The sequence below is a fragment of the Phoenix dactylifera genome, chromosome 8 (genome assembly GCF_051530095.1).
Source record: "Phoenix dactylifera cultivar Ajwa chromosome 8, Ajwa_hap1_PhDact_Kaust_v1.1, whole genome shotgun sequence".
NCBI lineage: Eukaryota > Viridiplantae > Streptophyta > Magnoliopsida > Arecales > Arecaceae > Phoenix > Phoenix dactylifera.
Window position 1 is genome coordinate 21,309,889 of NC_143197.1, and position 22,261 is coordinate 21,332,149.

At 36.5% G+C, this 22,261-nt stretch overlaps 1 protein-coding gene and 5 non-coding genes across 6 annotated transcripts; all 6 read right to left on the reverse strand.

Annotated features, from left to right (window-relative positions):
* Positions 1–1,673: 1,673 nt before the first annotated feature.
* On the reverse strand, positions 1,674–15,289 carry LOC103717308 (external alternative NAD(P)H-ubiquinone oxidoreductase B2, mitochondrial). Its single transcript, XM_008805632.6, has 10 exons — positions 15,056–15,289; positions 11,356–11,620; positions 10,446–10,652; positions 9,609–9,859; positions 8,667–8,883; positions 8,462–8,566; positions 7,515–7,787; positions 7,296–7,417; positions 2,277–2,396; positions 1,674–2,067 (listed from the first exon to the last, which is right to left on the reverse strand). The coding sequence occupies exons 1-10, from the start codon at positions 15,145–15,147 to the stop codon at positions 1,980–1,982; spliced, it is 1,740 nt and encodes a 579-aa protein (XP_008803854.1). The 5' UTR covers positions 15,148–15,289; the 3' UTR covers positions 1,674–1,979.
* A 4,992-nt stretch (positions 15,290–20,281) lies between these two features.
* Positions 20,282–20,384, reverse strand: LOC113463399 (small nucleolar RNA snoR97). Its single transcript, XR_003387551.1, has one exon. It is a non-coding gene; the product is annotated as a small nucleolar RNA snoR97 (small nucleolar RNA).
* Positions 20,385–21,032: 648 nt separating this feature from the next.
* LOC113463398 (small nucleolar RNA Z278) lies at positions 21,033–21,148 on the reverse strand. Its single transcript, XR_003387550.3, has one exon. It is a non-coding gene; the product is annotated as a small nucleolar RNA Z278 (small nucleolar RNA).
* A 456-nt stretch (positions 21,149–21,604) lies between these two features.
* On the reverse strand, positions 21,605–21,720 carry LOC113463397 (small nucleolar RNA Z278). Its single transcript, XR_003387549.1, has one exon. It is a non-coding gene; the product is annotated as a small nucleolar RNA Z278 (small nucleolar RNA).
* A 123-nt stretch (positions 21,721–21,843) lies between these two features.
* LOC113463395 (small nucleolar RNA Z223) lies at positions 21,844–21,936 on the reverse strand. Its single transcript, XR_003387547.2, has one exon. It is a non-coding gene; the product is annotated as a small nucleolar RNA Z223 (small nucleolar RNA).
* Positions 21,937–22,055: 119 nt separating this feature from the next.
* On the reverse strand, positions 22,056–22,144 carry LOC113463400 (small nucleolar RNA U36a). Its single transcript, XR_003387552.1, has one exon. It is a non-coding gene; the product is annotated as a small nucleolar RNA U36a (small nucleolar RNA).
* Between the last annotated feature and the right edge of the window lie 117 nt (positions 22,145–22,261).

The following is a 22,261-nucleotide window of genomic DNA, read 5'->3' on the forward strand; positions in this document are numbered from 1 at the left end:
CCCTGCAGGAATAAAGCTTGTTGGTTCATTTAGCTCGCATTTTCTAAGAGCTATATCTAAACCCAACCTAGATCTTAGCCCTTGGGTTGCAGGAGGTCTTTGGTTGATAGAGGCTATATAGTATTTGATTGATAGAAGCTCATGCCCAAATACATGGTCGATTTCACGAATTCTATGGTATTTTCAGCCTATTTCTATAGGAATATCCAAATAGACCCTAATTATGTTCGAATTTAGATTTGATTTTTCCTTGTCAGATTTAAATTAGTTTGGACGAGTATAACCTAATTGATTGTCCAAGAACATCATAAATATATTTCCACAAAGTTAATTTTTCATTGCTTTGATATTGATGGTGCAGCAGCATCTCTAATTGGGCAGATGTGATCAAGAGGAATACACCAGCTGCTACAACCAGGGTTAATGGATATCATTATCCACCTGAGGAAGGATTTCTCTTGCAAGCATTTCAGGCATACATCTCATTCATGCAAGAGGGTAGAGGGCAAGATAATGGACTTCGTCCCAGACGAGCAAGCTGTTTTCCTTCATGTGGATGACAGAGCCAGGGAGATCTATGATAACCTCATCGCTGTGGCGGTGGTAAGCATTGGTCGGATTCGCTGCGGCGGTGGTGAGGATCGGTCGGATCTCCTTTGCTGCCTCAACCCCAAGTGAAGGTATCATATCATCCACCTCAAAACTAATAATCCATCAAATTATCCATCAATCTAATGATTGGTGGGAGTGGCGCAGGAACCAAGAGATGCAGTTAGCTGAAAAGAAGAATCAAGAGAGAATCATCAATGCTGTTCATTTTTATTTTAAGGCCCTCGATTGATTTTGCTTGAGAAGCATTTGGAGCCGAATGCTCTCTGAATCAATCCAGTCCAACTCTGGACAATGAACCAATTAAGTTTCGGTCCATAAACAATATAAAACGGTTGGATTTAATTTAATGGATCATAGCCACTGAGATGACAACTCTTTAGCATGAAAAATCAAGATGGTAAATACTTAGGAAGCACAATAAAGAAACCAAACTTTAGCATTTTTATAAGTATAAATATATTAAGCATTTGCATTGCAAAATATACTTAGAAATCAATTTTATTGTGATTATTGACAACCATATATTTTTGTATGACAAAAGTGGTATTGAAGCTTGTCATGTAATTTGCTGGGATGTGACGAAAAATTACTAATGTAATATATGTTTTTCTATTACATGCAAAATTTGGATGAATCTACTTGAACGTATATAACGATATATACATGAATAGTGTCTTAAAAAAAATCAAGCAGGTTATCGACTGTGTTCACCTTACTAAGTTCGAGCACACTATTCCAACCATAACCAAATCCATGAGGGATGGTTCTTGTATATAGATGCTTCAATTTTCCATTTTTCAAGAAAAAAGAAACTACTTACATACTTCTACAATGGTCACAGTCAGTTATATTCTTAAGTATAAACATCATAATGCAAAGATATTTTCCTATCTGGTTTCTGAAATTGGATGACGGGGCCACGGGTCGAATCAAACCAATAAATATGCCCGCAGTACACACACACACAAAAAAAAAAATCGTTAACTATGTAGAGCAAGAGATTGCACATGAAAACCGATCAGGAACAGGCAATTTCAAAGTAAATAATGTAACCGGAAAAATTAAAGAGGATAAAGTCCCCCATAACAGTGGAGCCAATGCAATATCAAAACACAGAATTAGTGTCCACACTTGGTGTTTAATTGTGACATACAACAAGAATAGCTACACTCTTTGTATCTCAGAAGTAACAAGAATAGCTGTATTCAAAATTGCCAACAAGAGCTTACTCCTGGTCTTAAAAAATTTAAAAGGCAAACAAGAAAAAGGATGAGCAATACAGATGGGCAGGGGATCTGAGTTTTGTGTAGGTTGCAAAAACTTCAAAAGAAGCTCTGTTTTGCAAGTACTGGGATTTTTTTGCGAAATTATATGCAACTTGAGTCCCTCCCAAATATGAAACGCCTCATCCAATCAGAAATTACCAATGCTCTCGTGCGCCAGCTGACTTGTTTGCTGAATTTGAAAAGAAATAGCAAGAATAAGGACCAGACTGTACTAAAACACACTTTAGACCATGATTTGTGAAGAATAAAACAGAAAAAAGAAGATCAAATTTCCATCTATGTATCAAAATTCCAAGGAAAATGGGTAGTAAAATGAATAAATTAGAGTTTTCAAGTATCACAGAAAAAATAAGTAAAAGAAAAAAAAAAAGCCTATACCTTGCATACACAGAATACCAGAGCCACTGGGTACTGTGGCCTATAGAGATCCAATCTCCAGGCAGCTGTGCAGCAGTCTGTTCTCCGCCCAATGGGGCAAATTGCCCAAAATGCTTATACCTTGGATCACAAAACAGATCAGAAGAATGTATCAAATAGGAAAAGAAACAAATTTAGGTAGTTTTATAGCACAATAAAGGAGAAAATGTAGCAATTTTACATTTAGAGAAAAATAACAGGATATACTTTTGACACGGTTGTACATGCACTCACATAGTATGATTGATGATAGTGTCTTTGCTTCTCTCTCTCTCTCTCTCTCTCTGACTGAACTCCAATAAAACTAAACAGAGCACTCTACATTTTAGCACTTGTGAACTTGAGAAGTCTCCAAGACTTCCTTGTTCTTTGTTAATTTTTATACGAAATGTAAATATAGTGGATCCATTCACAGCATGCAAAATTTCTTCACACTATTCCTTCAACTTGCTCAACTCAAATCACTTAAAAGAATATTAGAAGATAGAAAAATTGGTGATAATGGCATCTAAGTCCCCTTTTGTTTCATTAATGATGATAAAACTAAGTTATAAAACCTCTATTTATACTTATGAGATCCATTCTTACACAATCCGGTTCCTCTTGTAGTCACAAGAGGTTACCATTTTCCCAAAATAAACATGACTAATGAAAATAATCATGAAAAAGCTAAAATTTTTTAGGAGGTAGATCTTGATCTTTACATCAAATTTCTAGAACTCCCAATGTTACAAGAGCCCTGAGAAATCCAACATCCTCCTAAAGCCTTAAAAGACCAAATGGTAGGAACAAATGTCTTTCTGTTTGGATGTTTTAACCTCATGATACTAGAAAGCAACCTTTCAAAAATCCACTTGACTTGTTAAGAGTTCATAGAAAAAGGGAAGTAGGCAAGGCTTCATATAGGGAATCACATCATCTTTGAGGTATATCAAAGGAGCAATGGATCAAAAAAGAAAAGAGAGATAAAATGGCAACCTTGTTAATAGAGGAGCTTTGATTTACATTAACTAATCTAAAATAATAAAGTGCCATTAATAATTTCATATATTGGGCATAAATAGAAGGAAAAAAATATGAACTAAAGAATATCCCATGGTTGAAACCAAAATAGTCGAGTGTAGAAAGTGCAAAAGACCAAAAGCAACTATAACAAGAGAGGGTAGAGTTAGTACTGTATAATGCTAAATTAGGAAAAATAAACATAAAGTAACCAAGTTGCACTCCATGAGGAAGGATTTGAGAAAGTTTATATGGCCAAGATGGTTAATGTGTGTTCAAAATTTGTGATATAATGGCTAAAATTCAAGTTGAGAAAAAGAGGAAAAGGGAGAGGACCTTCTCATTTTAAGGACTAGATCAATAAATGTATGTATGTCATACTTTAATGGACACTAAATTTGGTTTCATTTGCCTCAAGCCTTTCCTACACTTCATGAAATTTCCAACACTTCTATATACAAGAATCTTCATGCCATTTTTATTGACTTCAAAGGGCTTCTCAATCATCTTCATTTAGGTGTGCAATTTTTTGATTCAAACACACATTATTCTTCACATTTATGCTTAATAGTTTAGTGCCCACTTCTTTTGCTCAAAGGGAAAAAGGTAAGGCTTCCATTAACCATAGCATTTATCAATCGAAGAATTTGCAAGTTTGGTTTTTCAAATGTTTGATTACTTATTTTGAATATTGGCCTTTTCATTGGAAAACTAAATGAATGGGTTCAAAAACCGGTGCCCTTTCAATTTGCTTATCATTCTTTGCCTTTCTAACTTTCAATAAAATTTCTACTCTTGATCTATTATCCTTGCCTCTTTCATTTCTTCTGCATGCTTATTTTCTTATAACTCTTCAATTTTCTCTTATAATTTTAAAGAATATTCCCTAATATTGTTTGCATTTGCTTTTTTCTCATCCTTTCCATCAAACTCTGCATTCTTAAAGTCACCCACTCCAGTTTCGCCTTCTTCAATGTTTTCTTCCAAAGATTCATCATCATCCAAGATTGCCAACTAATACTCCTATTGTGACGTTCACTCTTGTAACAAGAACAGATTGACTTAAGCTTCTCCTTTAGTTGGTTTGGTGATTCATGAGTTATTTAGTGCTCTCTCTCTCTTTTTACCCGTTGAAATTTCCTTGACATGCAACTTTTTAGCTTCTATGTAACATTCCATAATTTACAATCTGGAAGATAGGACTTTGATCACCAATATTTATTGCTAGGATCAAGATAAATACCAATCACATAGTGGATGCCAGCTAGTGGCTTCCAAGGCATGTACCATGCTGTGCAGGCATGCCAAAGAAATAGATTAAAAGGAAGGATAAAGACCTCTTTAATTGAGTATACTAAAGAAGAAGGTTTAATAAGTGCAACGCTGTCTCATGCTAGGTGCTAGTTCTAGCCCAACACAAGCTAGCTCTTGAAATAACGGTTAGAATATCCTAATTTTCTTCAAAGAACTTTTATTTCTCCATTATCTTTTCTTTACAATTATAATCATTTGTTTCTTTTATCTATTTTATTCACTCAAAATTTCGCAACAATATTGCCTTTGCTTCTCCAAATCAATTTCACCTTCTCCTATGCCAAGAAACTAGTACTCAAAGCCTTCAAAATCTTAAATATATCTCTTTATTATTGTCAATCTTGTAGGACCACCGTATCTCTAAAATCATCTCTTCCTTACCATCAATCTTGTAGGATAATTGTACCTCTAATTCCACTTTGTTGGTACATATATGTATCGATGTATGTATATAGAGGGTAAGCCTTGGTGCAATGGTAAGGTTGTTCCATTGTAACTTGAAGCATGGTTTCAAAACACAAATATAGTCTCTCTGCATGAAAAAGGTAAGGTCGCAAATATCTGACCCTCCCCAAACCTCACAATGGCAAGAGCCTCGTGTGTTAAGCTACCCCTATTTTTTATATATGTATGCATGTATTTATGTATGTATATTGTATGTATATGTATGCATGTATGCATATATGTATGTATGCATGTATAGACATGAAGATATGAGTTGAAGGCAAGAGGACAAGATGAGTGGAGAACAAAGCATTCTAGTATACCTTCATTTTACTCCTTGATATAAAATGGTTATCTACAAGAGTTTATATACTTAGTTACCCTTCATAAACCTTTATACCTTCCATCAACCAAGGTCTGCTGAACTGATCGGAACTGACCGGTTCAGTCTGTATCGTACCGATACCAGCCTCCACCAGTACGGTACAGCCATAAAATTTGGTTCCGACCCTAACGGTTCCTTGCCTGTACCAGTGCGAACCGGTGCGGTTCCCAACCGGTACTCGCGGGGAAGAAGGGAGGAAGAGAGGAGAAGAAAGGAGGAGAGAAGGGAAGAAGACCTCTCTTGCGCTACCGAGCCTTTTTCTTCCTCTCGAGTACCTCACAGGGAAGACCTCCCTCGCTCGCAGGAGAAGGTGGAAAGAGAGGAGGAGAGAGGAAAAGAAGAGAGGAGGAGAGAGGAGAAGAAGAGAGGAGGAGGGAAAAAAAGAAAAGAGAAAAAAAGCGAGAGAGAGGCCACGAGGAGGGCGGGCACGAGTGGGGAAACGCATCCCCGACTCGTGCCCGCACACGTTCCACGCGGTGGAAACCGCGCGTCCACGCGCAGAGAACCATACGCGCGCGGTTTCCCGCATGGGCTCGCTGTGCGGGGCAGTGAGCCCGCACACTACCCCACGTGGGCTTTTGATGCCACAGAGTGGCATTAATGCCACTTTGTAGCATAACGCATCCGCGCATTTTTTTTCTTTTTTTTTCTGAACCGGTTCGGTACCGGTTCCGAACGGTACCGAACCGGTACCAGTCTCCACCGGTACGTCAGTTCAGTCGGTTCCGCATATCTTGTCATCAACTAATTAGAACTTTGAAAAAAATAAGTAACAAAACTCGCATCAACACTAAGAGACACTACCCATAGAAACTTTTCTTCCATTTATGACTAAAACCATGAATGTGTATAGTTAATAGTTTGACAAAAACTTCACTCAATTTAGTTTAGCTTATATTGATAGCAAGATGTTTCATCCTTGACATATCTCAATTTCATCAACAATGAATTGTCAACAAAACATCAATGTAGGGTTACTTGGACTTCTTCTAAATGAATGATCCAATTCTCACATGAAAGAATTTCAAAATACTATAGATCTATAACGCAATTTTCACATGAGTAGAATACATAATACTAGATCTTTCGTATAAATTAGGGTCCACATGAATCTATATCTCAATGATCAACTATATATATATATACACACACACACACAAAGTGATGTTTCATTTATGGATTTAATACTGCCATGTCTTTCTTCAACCAATAATAGATAATTAATACATGATGTAGGATTCATATATCAACCACTGCTATAATAATCCTAAAGAAACACTAAAAACACTTAATTTTCCAAGAACATTAGTATAAACTCAAAGATAGGTGCACGTGGGAACATGCATACATGCACACACATATAGACGTGTGTGTGTGTGTGTCTATGTATATACAAATATCTGGACCAATATAATCAGGTCACTGTTTTCTAAGTACAAAGAATTCCGATACCACAGTTCAAGGGTGACTCCATCATCAGAACATATGCAATAAGCATGAAGCTAATGAATAATAAATATAACAAGTATTTACATGGTGCTAGCCATCTTCCAATCTTGCAGTGACAGATTAAACTTATCATTTGCACACTGCAACGAGTGAAAATTTATGTGTTATAGTTTCATTATTGCCTGATCCAGTACATATAGACTACATTGTACTACAATATTAGATTAGGTGGCATCAAATAAACAAATCAGGGATCTACAACTACCAAAGAATAATAATTAAAATAGATCATACATTGGCCACCCATACTGATTAAAGTTCATCCAACCCAAAAAATAAAAAAGAAAAATGAAACAGAGAGAAAGAAGCATAACCAGAACAGGTACCTGAAGGGGCGAAAGTGATGGCGACCTGATTCTCTCATGCGCAGTGGACCTTCAGGACTCTCTTCACAGTCCTTCATTTTGTTAAAACATTTAGCAAGATAATTGCCTTGTTGTGCAGCAACCTGGTACATGTTAGTGAAGAATATTAAAGATAATGTCCTTGGTTATACAAAACTAGACAAATTATAAAACTTCAATTGTCAGTTACATCACATTTACCTGAGCTGTTGCAGGAAGATTTTTGACTTGTGAATCTACATTTGCAAGAGCTCTTTTGAACTCTTCTATGTCCAGTTCTACAGATTCCTTCTCAACATCACCTTTGGAATCCATAATTAAATCAACAATGTCGCTCATTTGCTTGCTCTTCAAATAGAGTTCCACTTGAGGGTATCTTATGCAAATATCATCTAAAACATCTTGGATTTCTTTCACAGTTAAAGTTCCAGAATTGTCCTTGTCTGCAACCTTAAAGATTGCTGAGATGTCTTCCTGAAAGTACAAAGGCATATTCATAAATCAGATTGGTCATACTGCAATCTTGGTTGACTGCTAATTGATACTCTCATTGTGATGTCTAGTTAAATGCAACGTATAAAACCTGCATGAAGTCTCTGTATTTGCTATCATTTAAGTTATACATTATCACTTGCTATGTGTACCTGTTTGATATTGTCACTAGATGACAATCAAAGGCTACCAAAAGGTTTCATGAAGTTATGCCGGAGATTAAAACTGAACAGGATAAACTCGTTTAAATTGTGAAATGGCAGCTCGACAATCTATGCTTCAAGCTATCAGTCATAGGTGCTGAAGTTGAAAGTCAAAATGGTAAGCAAGGCCAAAGTTATCCTCAATTTACATAACCCATCATGCATTTTCTTCCTGTAGCTATTTCAGTCACATAAACTTTTGTCTATTTAATGAATAGGCAAGGAACCTTCAAGGCAACTGATATAGTAAGGCATTTTACAATGTGGATCAAAATTGCTGTTATTTGAACAATGAGGACAGCTTTCTAACTCAACAACATACAGAACTATGTATTTACCTATGAAAACAGTACTATTTTCATGTTATTGATCCAATTCACATACTATATGTACCTCATAGCCAGCACATTTTAAAGAAACAAGACAAGAGGTCAACAACTAAGTTTCACATACCATGACTTTTCGTTGACTTATGGTGGCACAATCACCAAGTGCATATACACCATTGCATTCATGGACTCTCAGCCACTCATCAGTTGCTAACACACGCCGGTTAACCTGTCCATTTGGGAAATAATTAAATATAAATTAAAGTATCTACAAAATTTTAAGAAATCAAATTTTAGAAAATGGTGACCATAAGCTACAATCAATTAACCTGACCAATTTGTTTCATAAAATCCATTATGACAGGGCGTGTCCCGATACCAGTTGACCAGACAACCATTCCATATGGTACAGACATTTTTTCAGTTGATTTGTGTGTCATTGTGATGTTTTTGTCGGCCACCTCCACAACCCTAAGCCCTGTTTTCACTTCAATACCATCTCTTTGGAACTTCTCTTCCGCAAATTTAGTGATCCTCTTGTCAAACCTGCATGATACAAACATAATGCACATGCAAATTACATAAGGTAGGACAGGGAGGAAAAAGAGAGTTAGAAATAAGAGGCGATATGAAAAATAAATTTTAATGATAAACATGAAGATGAAATAGAATAAATTTAGATAAATGTACTTTTGGTTGCATTTGGATGTTTTTAATTTCAAAAACACAAGCCTGTCTTTTCCCTGATACTTGATTCCTATTGAAGTTGAGATTTTATGAAAGGAAGATCTTAAAAGATTGAAAAATATTTCTCTCTCAAGAAAAAAGGAAAAAAATAAGCTAATAAGGAGAGAAAACTTAAAATTTCTACGCAAATCAAAATTTGCAAGTGGTGGTAGAGCTTTTATGAAATTTCATTGTCAACCAAACTCCTGGTATTATCAAATCAGAATGTACAATTTCCAAAATCATAAAAAACCATAAATTGCCATGACTTTGTACAATATCAAAACATATCCTTAGTATGGAACAGAACTAGATTAAAAATCAATTAGAATAACAATTGTTGTATTATACATCACTGCTTGCCACAAGCCTTTGATGGGCTTATAGATGCTAGCTAATATGAATGCTAATGACAATGAAACCTGCTACTAAACCACAAATAGTGGGATGGAGTTGTGATTTTGCACAATCCAATTTCAAACTCACAAAAATAGTCAAATCAGGGAATCAGATGAGAATTGATATAATAATGAGCGCTGCCTTACATGGTCAAGATATGCTCTCCAGCTTCAATAACAGATATTTTCACCAAGTCTTGAACCATAGGGTATAACTTAAATAAATCTTCAGTAACAAAATCATGCAACTCTGCAGCGAATTCAATACCAGATGGACCACCACCAACAATAACAAAATGAAGAATCCTCTTCCTCTCTTCTGCATCAAGGTTTGGAAGACTGGCCCTCTCAAAACAGTCCATTACACTCCTACGAATTTTCTGAGCGTCCTCTACTTCCTGCATATAGCTACTATGGATTAGACAAAACCTCTCGAGAAGGGCGCAATCGGGCAATCAACAAACATAATAGCCAACTTTTTCTAAAGGCATCATTTTGAATAATATTGAAATATAGTACGCTATACCATACCGAACCGCATGGTACGGAGAGTACTATACCGAACTGTATCATGTTGGTTAGGTACCGGTACACAGTACAGGGGGGTATACCGACACTCAGTAGGGCCCCATACCAGGCGTGCTAACGCAGTGATAGGGTAGCACCAATAATGGGCCCAGTACCGAGATGGCATACCTTGATTGAAACTTGATGCTGAGAAAATTTAAGATACCTATCAAAAAGTTAAGAAACAATTGGGGCACATATGTGGTGAGATTGTTTCTGCATGTATCAGAAACATACAGCAATAATACTATCTGCTATATGAATCTAGTAGCTTGGTGAAAACAACGGTCTCAAGCAAATAAGCTTAAAAATTTGTATCTGCTGTTATTTACAGTAATAATTCCTAGCATGTCTGTTGTCTTTGCAAGTGAATTGTACTGGCATTAAGGACTTCTATTATGATGAGAGTAAGTGTACCTTCAGAAAGTGACAATGTTCCACTACACCAGGGGTGTTAAATGTATTTGCCCTGGCTCCAATTGCTATCACCAGATAGTCATAATCAAGAAGAAATTCACCATTTCCATCCAAATTTGTGCCAATATCAGATCGACAGTGGATTTTTTTGCTTGTTGGATCGATTTTGAAACATTCAGCTTCCCAAAATTTTATTTCTCCTCCCTTCTGCAAAATCATTAATCGGAAAAGAGGCTGAGTACTACTTCACTGACAGGACCAGATTATTTATTAGGAACACACAAACACACATTAGCCTCTGGCAGAGATGGAAACCAAGCAACATAAAACTTAAAACTAAACAAAATATATCCGAACACGAATATGATCAGGATCATGGGGAAAAATCACTACCTTAATAAACTCTCAACATCAGACTCTTTTCATTATTTTTTTTTATCATTATTCTTCAATCATCTTTTATGTGCCAACTTTATCTATGGAGGTAGATCACGTTGTTTTCACAAATATGAAGAAAGATGCTTTATTTAAGATTGATGCAAGCATTAAGGTGGATGCCTACTCTGCCTTGACACGTTGACAGTTTGACATCGTATATGAAGTTACCATTCTTGTCATACTAATTACATTCTTGAACCATAAGCATCATAAGAGTCTGCTATTACTAGCTTCTCAATTTTTCTTTTAAAGGAATACTAGTACAATTATTGAACTAATGGAAAACTTTAACTCATCCTCACATAGAATACTACTCATTTACAAATTAAAATGTAAAGAAATAAAAAGGATTTTTTTAAAAGAAAAAGCACTATAAATGATAACCTATATAATAACAATTCCCTACTTTTCAAAAAGAAAAAGGAAAAAAGGAAAAAGTAACTCAACAGGAATAACATATGCCAATTTGTACCTTTTTTATGATTCTGCGAATCGGCTCAACAATGCTGCGTGGTTCAACTGTTCCACATGTGATGCTAGGTAGCAAAGGGGTAAATGTAAAGTAATTACGAGGTGATACCACTTGTACATCATACAATGAGCTATCTAGATTTTTCAAGAAAGTTGTGCCAGCCCAACCAGTACCAAGAACTACCACCTTTTTCTTGGGTGCTACTCGAGATGATTCAATGGCATGGTCTGATTTTGAGTCAGCATATGCCACAAGACCTCCACCACTGCAAGTTAGGAAGCATAAGCCACACTATAGGACATACTGATAACATCAACAATGTAAATAAGCTTTTAAATTGTTGGAAACTCATATAGATCAGAATATTTCTAACACGAGGATCAAAGTACGCGGTACCGACTGTACCGACGTACCGGTGGGCATCGATACCGGTACGGTGCCGAATCAAACCGAGCCGAACCAGTACTGTACCGATGGGGCTAAAAACCAAAAAAAAATTGGAGCCGGTATGGACCGGTTCGGTACGGGCCGGTACCGAGTCGGTTTGGGTCGGTACGGGCCGGTACGCGTCGGTACCGGTCGGTACGGGCCGGTACGGTTCGGTACCAAAATATGTAGCTGTACCGTACCGGTAGGATCCGGTACCGATATGTACCGGCCGGTACCGACCGGTACGGCAGACCATGACGAGGATAAAAAATGACTCAGAATAATACAAGCCATATGTGCATTCATTACATATGCATATCCATACACATTCACATATACATACATATGTATGTATGCATTTATTATCTATGTAATATACGTACATTTTAGCTGTAAATGAGGAACAGTGACAAGAAAATATGTCAGCAGATCATTTTGCTCCAACTGCCAGTTATTTTTGTGACAGGTTGGTTAACCGGCTTAGCCATTCACACATCAATGTTAAAAACAATAAATTATTTAAATGCCCACTCTTGCTAAACTACAATCGGATCCTCACTGCTTACAGACTTTTCCTTCGGCACTTCTTTCTTTCCTTGAACCTCCCATGCGTTCAGAACATATGGTCAAGAACTGGCAGATTACCAGTAATACGGGTCAGCTAACAAGTGGTACCAGGTATAGGAATCGAGCTTGTTTAATTTAAAACAATATTAAAACTACTCTTAACTAATGTGACCCTGCAAGAGCGTGAAGAAAAGAAAAATCATTCCCCGTTTCCCCAATCCAATTGTTACATACAATAAGGGGCACTTGTAAACCTTCACCCTAATCCAGGAGTTCTTTGTAACCAATTAGAAGTTAGGGAATTTAAAATCAGGCCAAATTTGCAAACCATACAACTTTTAATATTTTTCTTGTAAATCAACTAAATGATAATAGCAATAATGGAGCAAGAAGTGAAGCTCACCAAATAGGTGACTGATCAACAATATTATTTTTTCTTTTTATTTTCCCTGAAAACAGGTTTGATGTTGGCTCTCAGAATGGATCATATAATTTATATTTGAGAAAGAAAGAAAGAAATGGTACATAAAATCATAATAGAAAACATGGGAGTTTCTAAGTTTGAACAATAGTTTTTCCCCCTCCTCTTAGTTCCTATTGATATAAGCTTTGGTGTAGCTTACTGGAATGGATCATGGTTGACAGTATTGATTTCGGTATTGAAACTAGTACCATGCTAGTACACCCCATGCACTGAGTATTAGTTTGCTACTAGTATGGCATACCCTATATCAGGTGATACAGTCTGGTATAGCAAACCATGAAATGGAATTTTTTTTGCCCGAGAGAAGGAAAAGATAATATGTATGATCCTTCTAGACTTCTAGTACTAGAAGACATGTAAGATTTTTAAAATATGCATAGAAAATATATTAAGGGTGGCACTACTTAACAATTTAACATGTTTAACTTGTTTCGACCTGTTGTAGATTGGAGGTTGCATGTTTAATAATATGGTTAGGTTTGGGTCTAGATTTTTGACCCGTTTAATGAACAGGTCTAGTTCGGGTTGATAGATTTTTGATTTATCTTGTATTCGATATGACCCGTATCTAGTCCAACCCAATGCAACTCATATGATCCAACCGAACCCGATTGCCACCACTAGAATGTATAATAGGGATCGCAACGAATCAAATATGAGTTGAGTAGGCCATTACACATTACCCGCTACATACTTGCCTCGGGACGAGGTGGGGCGGGTTAGAGAATTTCGGCCAGACAAACTAAAAACAATCATTTTTTCCTATATATCACTTTTTTTTTTACCTCGGGAGGAATTTGTGAAGAGTTATATATATCCGAGTCAGGTTTGGGGTAGGTTTTATCATTACCCATACCCTCCCCAGATCTGTTGCGAGTCGGATAAAGCCCGCCCCATTAGGGTTGAGTAGGGTCGATACCCCATAGGGCAGAGAAAATTGATGCCCCTGATATATACATCGTGGAAGAGAAAATATGAAACAGAAAGTAAAAAAGATGAAAGAATCTATGGGATCTTAAATAGTATAATTCATAACTAGTAGAAGAAAAGACAATCCAGCTCTCATTTAATTATCAAAAGGCATCGAAAATCAAGGAATGCGGAACCAGCCCGTTCAGCACGTACCAGTCTGTACTGGCCCGAACCGGCCAACTGTACCAACCCGTACTGGTTTGTACCAGTTCTAAATTTTTTTTGGACTTTTGGATGCATGAACCAGGACAAATCAGTGGTATCGATTCAGTACCGGTTTGGTATCGGTCCGAACCGGTACGGATGAAAACCGGTACATCTATTGGTACCTGTTCAGCGATCCTTGAAAACTATAAATGCATTTTTAAATATATCACCATGTGATTGGGTTAAGAAACTAGTTCAGACACTTGAGTTTTCTTTTGGACATAAAATTAATCAATCAGATGGAAAGTTACAATCTAACTGTATGTACTGTGTCAGAGCTCAATATCCAGCTAGTGAGGTTATATATAGCTTGGATGCAGAAGAAATCACGACTACTAGATCTCATCCAATGGCCCGTGTGAAAGGAATATTCAACTAAGAATTCCTTATAGTACTGATGTGCAATAGAGGCAACCGTTTAAACGTGCAAGCTTTGTATTAAAGGCACCCAATCAACATGAGCCAGCCACAGCATTTTCAGTTTTCAATACGAACAACTATCAATAACTGAATGCATAAAGTAATTGCTTCAAGTGTTACAAGTCAATGATAATATGAGATTGAAAAAGAAACAAAGCATCTATCTCCTCATCTCTTGCCATACATCATCTGTTTTTTTTTTTCTTTTGTTCATTTCGTAGACATCTGCAACCGCCAAGTTATAGCCATGGCTGCATCCTAGTGATGAATTAACTATTAGCTGTCTTCAAAGGAAAAAATAGAAACCCTTGACTAGTAAATGGATGTCCATTTATGATGGGTATTTTTGAGTAAAGACTAGATCTCATCCAACAAAGAAAAAGGATCCCCAACATCTGGAGATCCAGAACCAGAACAAGTGCAAGTAAGACAAGATCACGGAAAAGACAAGTTTCTTGTACCAGCAATCCAGGAAACGAAAATACAAAGCTCTTTATAGATCTGAAGCAAAATGAAACCAGTTTCCAGCTAAATTCCATCACATAATACATTAAAGAGCGGATTTTGAAACGGAATGGCAGCTTAAACTAGATCAAAACGCAGAATTAAAGAGGAGAAGACCTGGCGGCCAAGATGACTACGAGCTTGGAGAAGGTAGGGCGATGGTGGAAGGCGCGGGAGGCGCCGTCAAAGAAGAAGGCCGAGAACCTCATGCCGAGAACCAAGAGAGAGAGAGATCAGAGAGAGAAGGGTGGACTGCTAGAAGAGAGAGAACTTTAGGTCTCTGGTCTTCGTTTCCTCTTCGTTTTCTTCTTAGAAGACGTACAGACACGTGGCCTTACAAGAGGCCGCGGCAGAAGATTAACTGTCCCGGTTAATTTTCCTTTTCTTCTTTAATTTTAGATATTTAAAATATTTTTTGTTAATTAAAGTTATTTTATTTATACAACAATATAGCGAATGTAAATTCGCTTGGGATGAAACAATTTTTTTTTATTAATTTGAAGTTTATAAATTATATTTATTTTAGAGAAAAATAGAGAGAAGCTTATCTACAATATAACTATTCAGTCATTTGTTTTTTTTCTTTTATTTATTTTTTTAGATGTTTCTTTGAAGCTATAGAATATATGGTAAATAATTAAATATTTTGGGAAAAAAAAAAGGAAGAAAAAGACAAGGTGCATGACTGGATCAATTAATGGGGAGGCTTGTTTGACTGGCCGACCAAGAAAGGCATCGCGATTGTTCCCGTTTTCTGTGAGGCGGGGAAGGATTCCTTTCTTTGTGGATGGGAGGAAGGCGACGGGCAGAGCCGCAGAGGCAGGCTTGTCTTCAACGGTTTAAGAAAAATAAAAAATAAAAAGACGCGGACAGGCGGCGGACAGGCGGCGGACGCTTGCGTGTCCGCTGTTCTCATCCGCTATGGCTTCGCTAATGCTACGAGAGGGAGCAGATCTATAAACCCCCCGGATAAAACATTATTGTGATCGGATATATTACTGGGATTCCTATGCGGGTGCTGATAGTGTATCGAAATATTAAACATGATATACCATGCCAAATTAAATGGAATCAAACGATATGGAGCATAGTATACCGATTCGGTACTGATATACGATATATAAGATGTACCAACGTTTGATAGGTAAATCAGCTTCCATACCAAATGTACGGATATAATGATTGTGAGTTTGTTTTAGACCGCCCTACTGCAGGAAAGGCCTCAAAGACAAAACTGCAGGAAAGTTACAAGCACCGAGTTAATATATCTTGGTATTGAGATATTCCATCCGTAGATATATTGTAACTAATGCGAGTGATTGTATTTATTTCTGATCCCTGTTCTATAAATTTATCCTTCCTTTGAGGCAGCAGCACATTTGCTCTAAAAGAGCAAACAATAATATACGTAATCTATAATATTATCTAAAAATAGATATAAACTTATCATATCTTAGCCCAAAATGCATGTGGTTAATTTATTCATCAAATACTCCTCCTTCAATAAATAGAATCAGGCTAAGATATAATTTTAATGCTTGTTTCAGCTACTACAAATTTTTGCTATATTCTTCTATATTAATATTTAATATATCAAAGTTTAATAATTTAGTTAATTAAATTTGATTTGCTGAGAGCTTAGTCTTCGCTGGTGGTTGGTACCTTCATGAGTTCATGTCTTTGCCAGCCTGGTACCCTCATCTCTTTGCCAACCAATCCGCTGTTTAATTAGCTTTCCTTTAGAAGTGTACCACCTTTACATTAGCAATAGCCAATATCAATGATTATATCCTCCAAGAGATGCTCTTACCTTATGGCAAGAAAGCAGTCACACCAATTGCAAGAAATCCCACACACCCTTCACCCTTTACCCTTTTTTTTTGTTAGAAACACAATGTCTTTTCAATTTATATAAGTTTTGGAGAAGAAAACATCCTAGAAAATTGGGTAAATAGCAAGGACAAAATAGAGATTTTGCCTGGAAAAGAAAACCACCGCCAGAACCTAATAAATGAGACATGTATCTTTAAACCTGAGGAAATTACGGCCACTTTCTCTTATAAGTTTTATTTAACTTGGGTGCTTCCGAGTCTATCTTGTTCTCCCCTTGCACCCTTCCAAATCTTCCCAGTTTAGAAAGGATGTCTGTTCCTTCCAGTTTTCGTTGCCCTCGTTTCTTTCCCCTCCTTGTTAAAGCATAACATTAAGGTAGGAACAAAATTTTTGTTTACGTCAACCATGACACATGCATAACCTAATTATTTTAAAAGCTGGAACTTAGAATAAGAGGAACTAGTCGGCTCACTTAATTAGCTTACTTTAGACTTTAGTTCCGTCTATATATTATAAAATAGAGAATCAATTTTAATTCATTTCCTCTTTTTGGCCTCATTAAGTGTCTAAACTTTGTTTGAGTCTACCCTTGAAAGCTTCAATTTAGGAGGTGAGTAGAGCTTCAATTTAAATGCTAAGTATTGACCTGAAGGATGGATTTTGATGATACAAAATAGTTGAGTTAAAAATTGACTAATCTATTTGCTTTGATAATTTCAGAAAGTAAAGAAAAAAATCTTTAGCTGCTCTTATTGCTGACTGGTGACTGATGCATCTTCACAAGCCAACTCTAACAGATCACATGTCGACCTCATAACAATCTCAGAAGATAAATCCACTAGAGCTAGGAAAAAAAAAGCAGAAAGAGAAAGCTTCAAAGAAAATATCAAGTGCTTTCATTGCGAGATGATCGATTAGAGAGTTGGTGAAGTACCTTCAAGAGTTTTTAAAGTCAATGAACATAGTCTAGCTCTATTTACTATTGTGTTTATTATTTTCGAGCTATATTCATTGTAACGGCATTTACTTTTTTTCTATTCTTTGCTGTAACAAATTTAAAGAATTTAAACTTAAAGAAAAGTCCATTTAAATCGAAAATTGAATTATGCTGAGTCTAGAATAGGCTCGGAAAAAATTTTAGTTAATTGCCTGAAAAATCAACTAAACTGATTATGAACTCGAAAAACAATCAATTAAAATTTGGAGTAATTAATTTAAGAAAATCAACTAGATTTGGTTATGAACCAAAAAACAACTAAACTGTAATCTAGATTATAGATTATAATGAAATTCCAAAGAAGAAAGTCTTGAGGAATGGATATAGATTCAAGATTCGCATCAAACCAATTTAAATTTCTTATATTTGCCTTGTTTGTTTTTCTTACTTTAATTCCTTTCATACTTTGATATCAACATTCACCTATGAAGCATTTAATTTTGCTTATTACTACCTAAAATTTTTGAAAATTTCAATTTAGCCCCCCTCACCTTTTGCGTACCTCTCTTGCTGAAAGACAATTCATAAACAGACCTCCTCTCTTTATTTGCACAAAATATACTTTTTTGAAAAGCATACATGTGCATTTTTATTCAAATTGTTGACTATGACATATGTAAGTCCCACCTCACATGTATCCATCTAAAGGGAACGACGGCGACACAGGAGATGGAAGCCTATAGCCTAGTGCAGGGGACGACCTCGATCTCACACCTATTATTAGCAGATGATTGTATGCTATTGGCTCGTGTGACGAGGAGGTTGACACTAGCCATCAAAAGGATGGGGGTATACTGCTGGATATCTGATCCGCAGGTCAACTTGTTCAAGTTAACTATCTGCTTTAGCCCGAAGACTGAGCCTGAGATGAAGGCGTCTATCGTGAGCATCCTCAGGATTGGTGAGTAGGAGGGGACCATCAAGTACCTCGAGGTTCCGATCACGGGACACCGACTGCGCAAGGAGGAGTGTATGAATATGGAGTAGAGCATCAAACATAAACTGAAGTGAGTGCGCTATCGATGATGGGCAAAGTTACCTTGGTTAGATCCATCCTGAGTTCCAATCTTATCTACTTGCTTTCTAATACAATGGTCTCACTTACAACTCTACAAGGTTTGAAAAGGCTATTCAAAAATTTCATCTGGGGTGACAGAGGAGGTGTCCACCTTATGATTTGGAAAACCATCTATCAACTGACAAGCCAAGATGGTTTGGGTGTTCATTCTCTGATCGAGCGCAGAAAGATACTATCGATCAGGCTAGCAGCCAAATTTATTCTAGAACCGACATATTTATGAAGCACCCTATTGAGGGCAAAGTATGGTGACCTAGCAGCTCAGGACACCATGCGCATAGAGATATTACCAAAGACTAGATGGGAGATCAAGGATGGCTAGAATATCAAAATTTTGAAGAATAGGTAGTCAATTGAGGGCACACTGACGGATTTGCCTACCAGATCACATATGGTTGGAGGGTCAAAAGGTATGCAAGCTAATCATCAGAGGAGAGTGGAGGTGGGACATAGATTACATTGGGCGCATGTTCAATGAGCCCATCTCAAATAGGGCGACAGCTAACAAGAGAGTATGAATGATAAGTGGAGATGTAGTAGGGTGCGAACCTTATTGAATGCTTTGGATCCTTTTATATAGCCCTTATTGTTTTCTCCATTTGCCTTCTAGCTTGGTCTCAAATATCTTTATGAGTACTCCAACCTTAAAGAGATCCACATTGATTCATATTCAATTTTCATACTGGTGTGAAACAAGAAGGTGCACCAATTAAAAGAGGAGTGTATTCTATCAAAACTCATGTTATACCAGAAGAAACCTATGATAATTAGAAAGATCACAAACATTCAAGCTTCTATGTGTAATCAGGCCATCCCACAAGCTATTATTTTTACAAATATTTCTTATAGTTGCCCACAACTGCTTCACCACCTCTCCCAAAGTACAAACAACAACATAACCATCCAGGCATGTCCCAATCATTTGAAGACACAAAAGTATAAGATGCACCTGAAAATCTATCCCAAGCTCTCCGACTTCAGAGATGTAAAGAGCCTTCATATCATCACCATATTTCCTCTTCTGCTTAATGCTGATGGTAGTGAATCGGATACACAATTCATGCATGCATGTATATTATCACTCTAATACAACCAAAACACTTGAATTACTGTACTTAGTTTAAAGTTACAAATCATTGACACTATTAATATCTCCACAAACTATTAATAAATCTTGAATATATTTTATTCAGACATTCTAACCTTCAGGCTTCAGAGCATGGTAAACTACCAAGAATTGAAAGAAATAACACTAGATGCCACAGATTGAGAAATGAAAGATGACTAAGAACATACAAGGATATGGACAATCTAATTACCCCAACAAAACACATAAAACACACTTTAGGTATAAATTGATAGACATTTAGACATACACATTTGTATAAAACACAACCCTGACAATAACTAACATATAAGAACATGGGAAAATGTACAATGTTGTGCTGTTATTTAACTCCAATCTCATTTGATGAGAGACGAAGCTGATGACAACACTCAATTTCTGAGTTCTTCAGCCTACATGCCAGTTGGGAGCGCTAGCATGAGGATAGTTGAACTCAAGTACTTGGAGACACAAGTAATGTAAGTCGGGTGACATAATCCAGAGGAACAATCACATGCAGTGATTATCATAGCAAAGCCAAAAAACAGAGGGAAAAAGATAAAGATTAAAAACAAAAGCGAGAGCAGCAAGAAAACTTGGGCCATCCTTGTCGCACAACTTGTGGCTGAGCAGCGCCAAACATCCACGGATTGGTGCAGATCTGAGCCTGAAACAATCACAGGCTCCACCAGAATGTACAGATAGCCTACAAATGGAATATGGAACTCTTCATGTTCAACCCCAAACTGGAGAGGATCCAAACTCATTTAGTTAAGGACTGCAAAAAATACTCTCTGTTGTCTTCCACCACATCATTTGTTTGAAATGGCATCCATGATTTGTTTAAAAAGCAAAGAAAGGTTGAAGTTTTGATTCATCAGTGGGATTTTAACAACTGCAAAAGAGTGGAGAAGGTGGTCTTCTTATTTACAAAGTATATTCACCCTTGATCAACAGGCAGACAGACATATACCATGTCACAGTAAGGATAGCTAGGAAGTACCATCTACCGTACAATTAAATTTTTAATAGTGAAAAGTAAATCAAACGGAATCCAAAGAGTAAACATTTTAAACTCAGAGCCTCAGAAGTATCTGACTAATGTCATGTAAAATGCTGCTTCCCCAAGTAGGTTCTCCCTGCAAGCAGGGACTTGGTTTCACAACACATCGATTTTGCAGACAAATCATCACTAGCTGTGGCAAAAGAATTCAAAAAATTATTTCTAGATATTAAGAACAAGTAACCAAAAGTGAGCTCCGTAATTTTTTTTCAAAAAATTTCATTGCTAATTCACAGTACTATGTGATAAATCGCAGAGCTGTAAGATGAGAAAGGTTAAAAATTTTGTATTTCACAAATATAGCTTAGTTACTAATTCACACTACCATGTGATAACATGCAGAGCTGTGACATGAGAAAGGTTAAAAATTTTGTATTTCACAAAAATTGCTTAGTACTTAAGGACTAAACATTTATGTCCAAAATATATACTTTGTGTAAAATAATGTAAGTTTAACAAACTATTAAAGTTCAGAAGATAATATTTAAACAAATAGGATAAATATGTATTTAAAAACACCCAGAATGTAGTTGCTAGTTGGCAGTATCTCATACATATGAAGGCAACCTTGTGATCAGTACCAAACTAATGCCTCAAAGAAGTCCCTTCATATCATTTGAATGTTACAGCACCAAGTAGGTTCTCCCTGTGAAACAGGGACTTGGAGCTAGCGACACCTCATAAACTCGGAGATATCATCACAGGCAGAAAAGAAAGAAACAACCGTGTTAGTTGTCAGACACTGTCAAAATAAATTCAAACAAAGAAGAGAAAAAGATCGATGAAATATAGATAAAAATAGAAAATTCAGTGTTAACTTGTGCACATAGGAAGGCTCAGTTTTCATCAGCTTCCTCTATCATGAATTTTCTGAAGCAGAACTGGCATTTTGAAGCTGAATAGATTCTCATCACAGCCAAATATCTCACTGAATCCATCATAAGAGGAACAGGAAAACATCTAATCATGCAAGCATTTCAAAACTAAATATAAAAGAAGGATAAACAAGCCCTAAATGTTAGGACTATTAATTTCTAATATTGGCTCATATCAAGAAATTCAACCATTTTTTCTAACCATATGCTTCATGTATAATTATCAGAAGCGCGGGTAGATTATAATCATCGCCAACAAAACAATAAGTAATTAACAATACAACATTCAATAGGAAAAATAGATTCAATCTGAATTGTTTTGCTTGTATCCTAAGAGGATAACATTTTATTACTAATACACTTTGATATTAA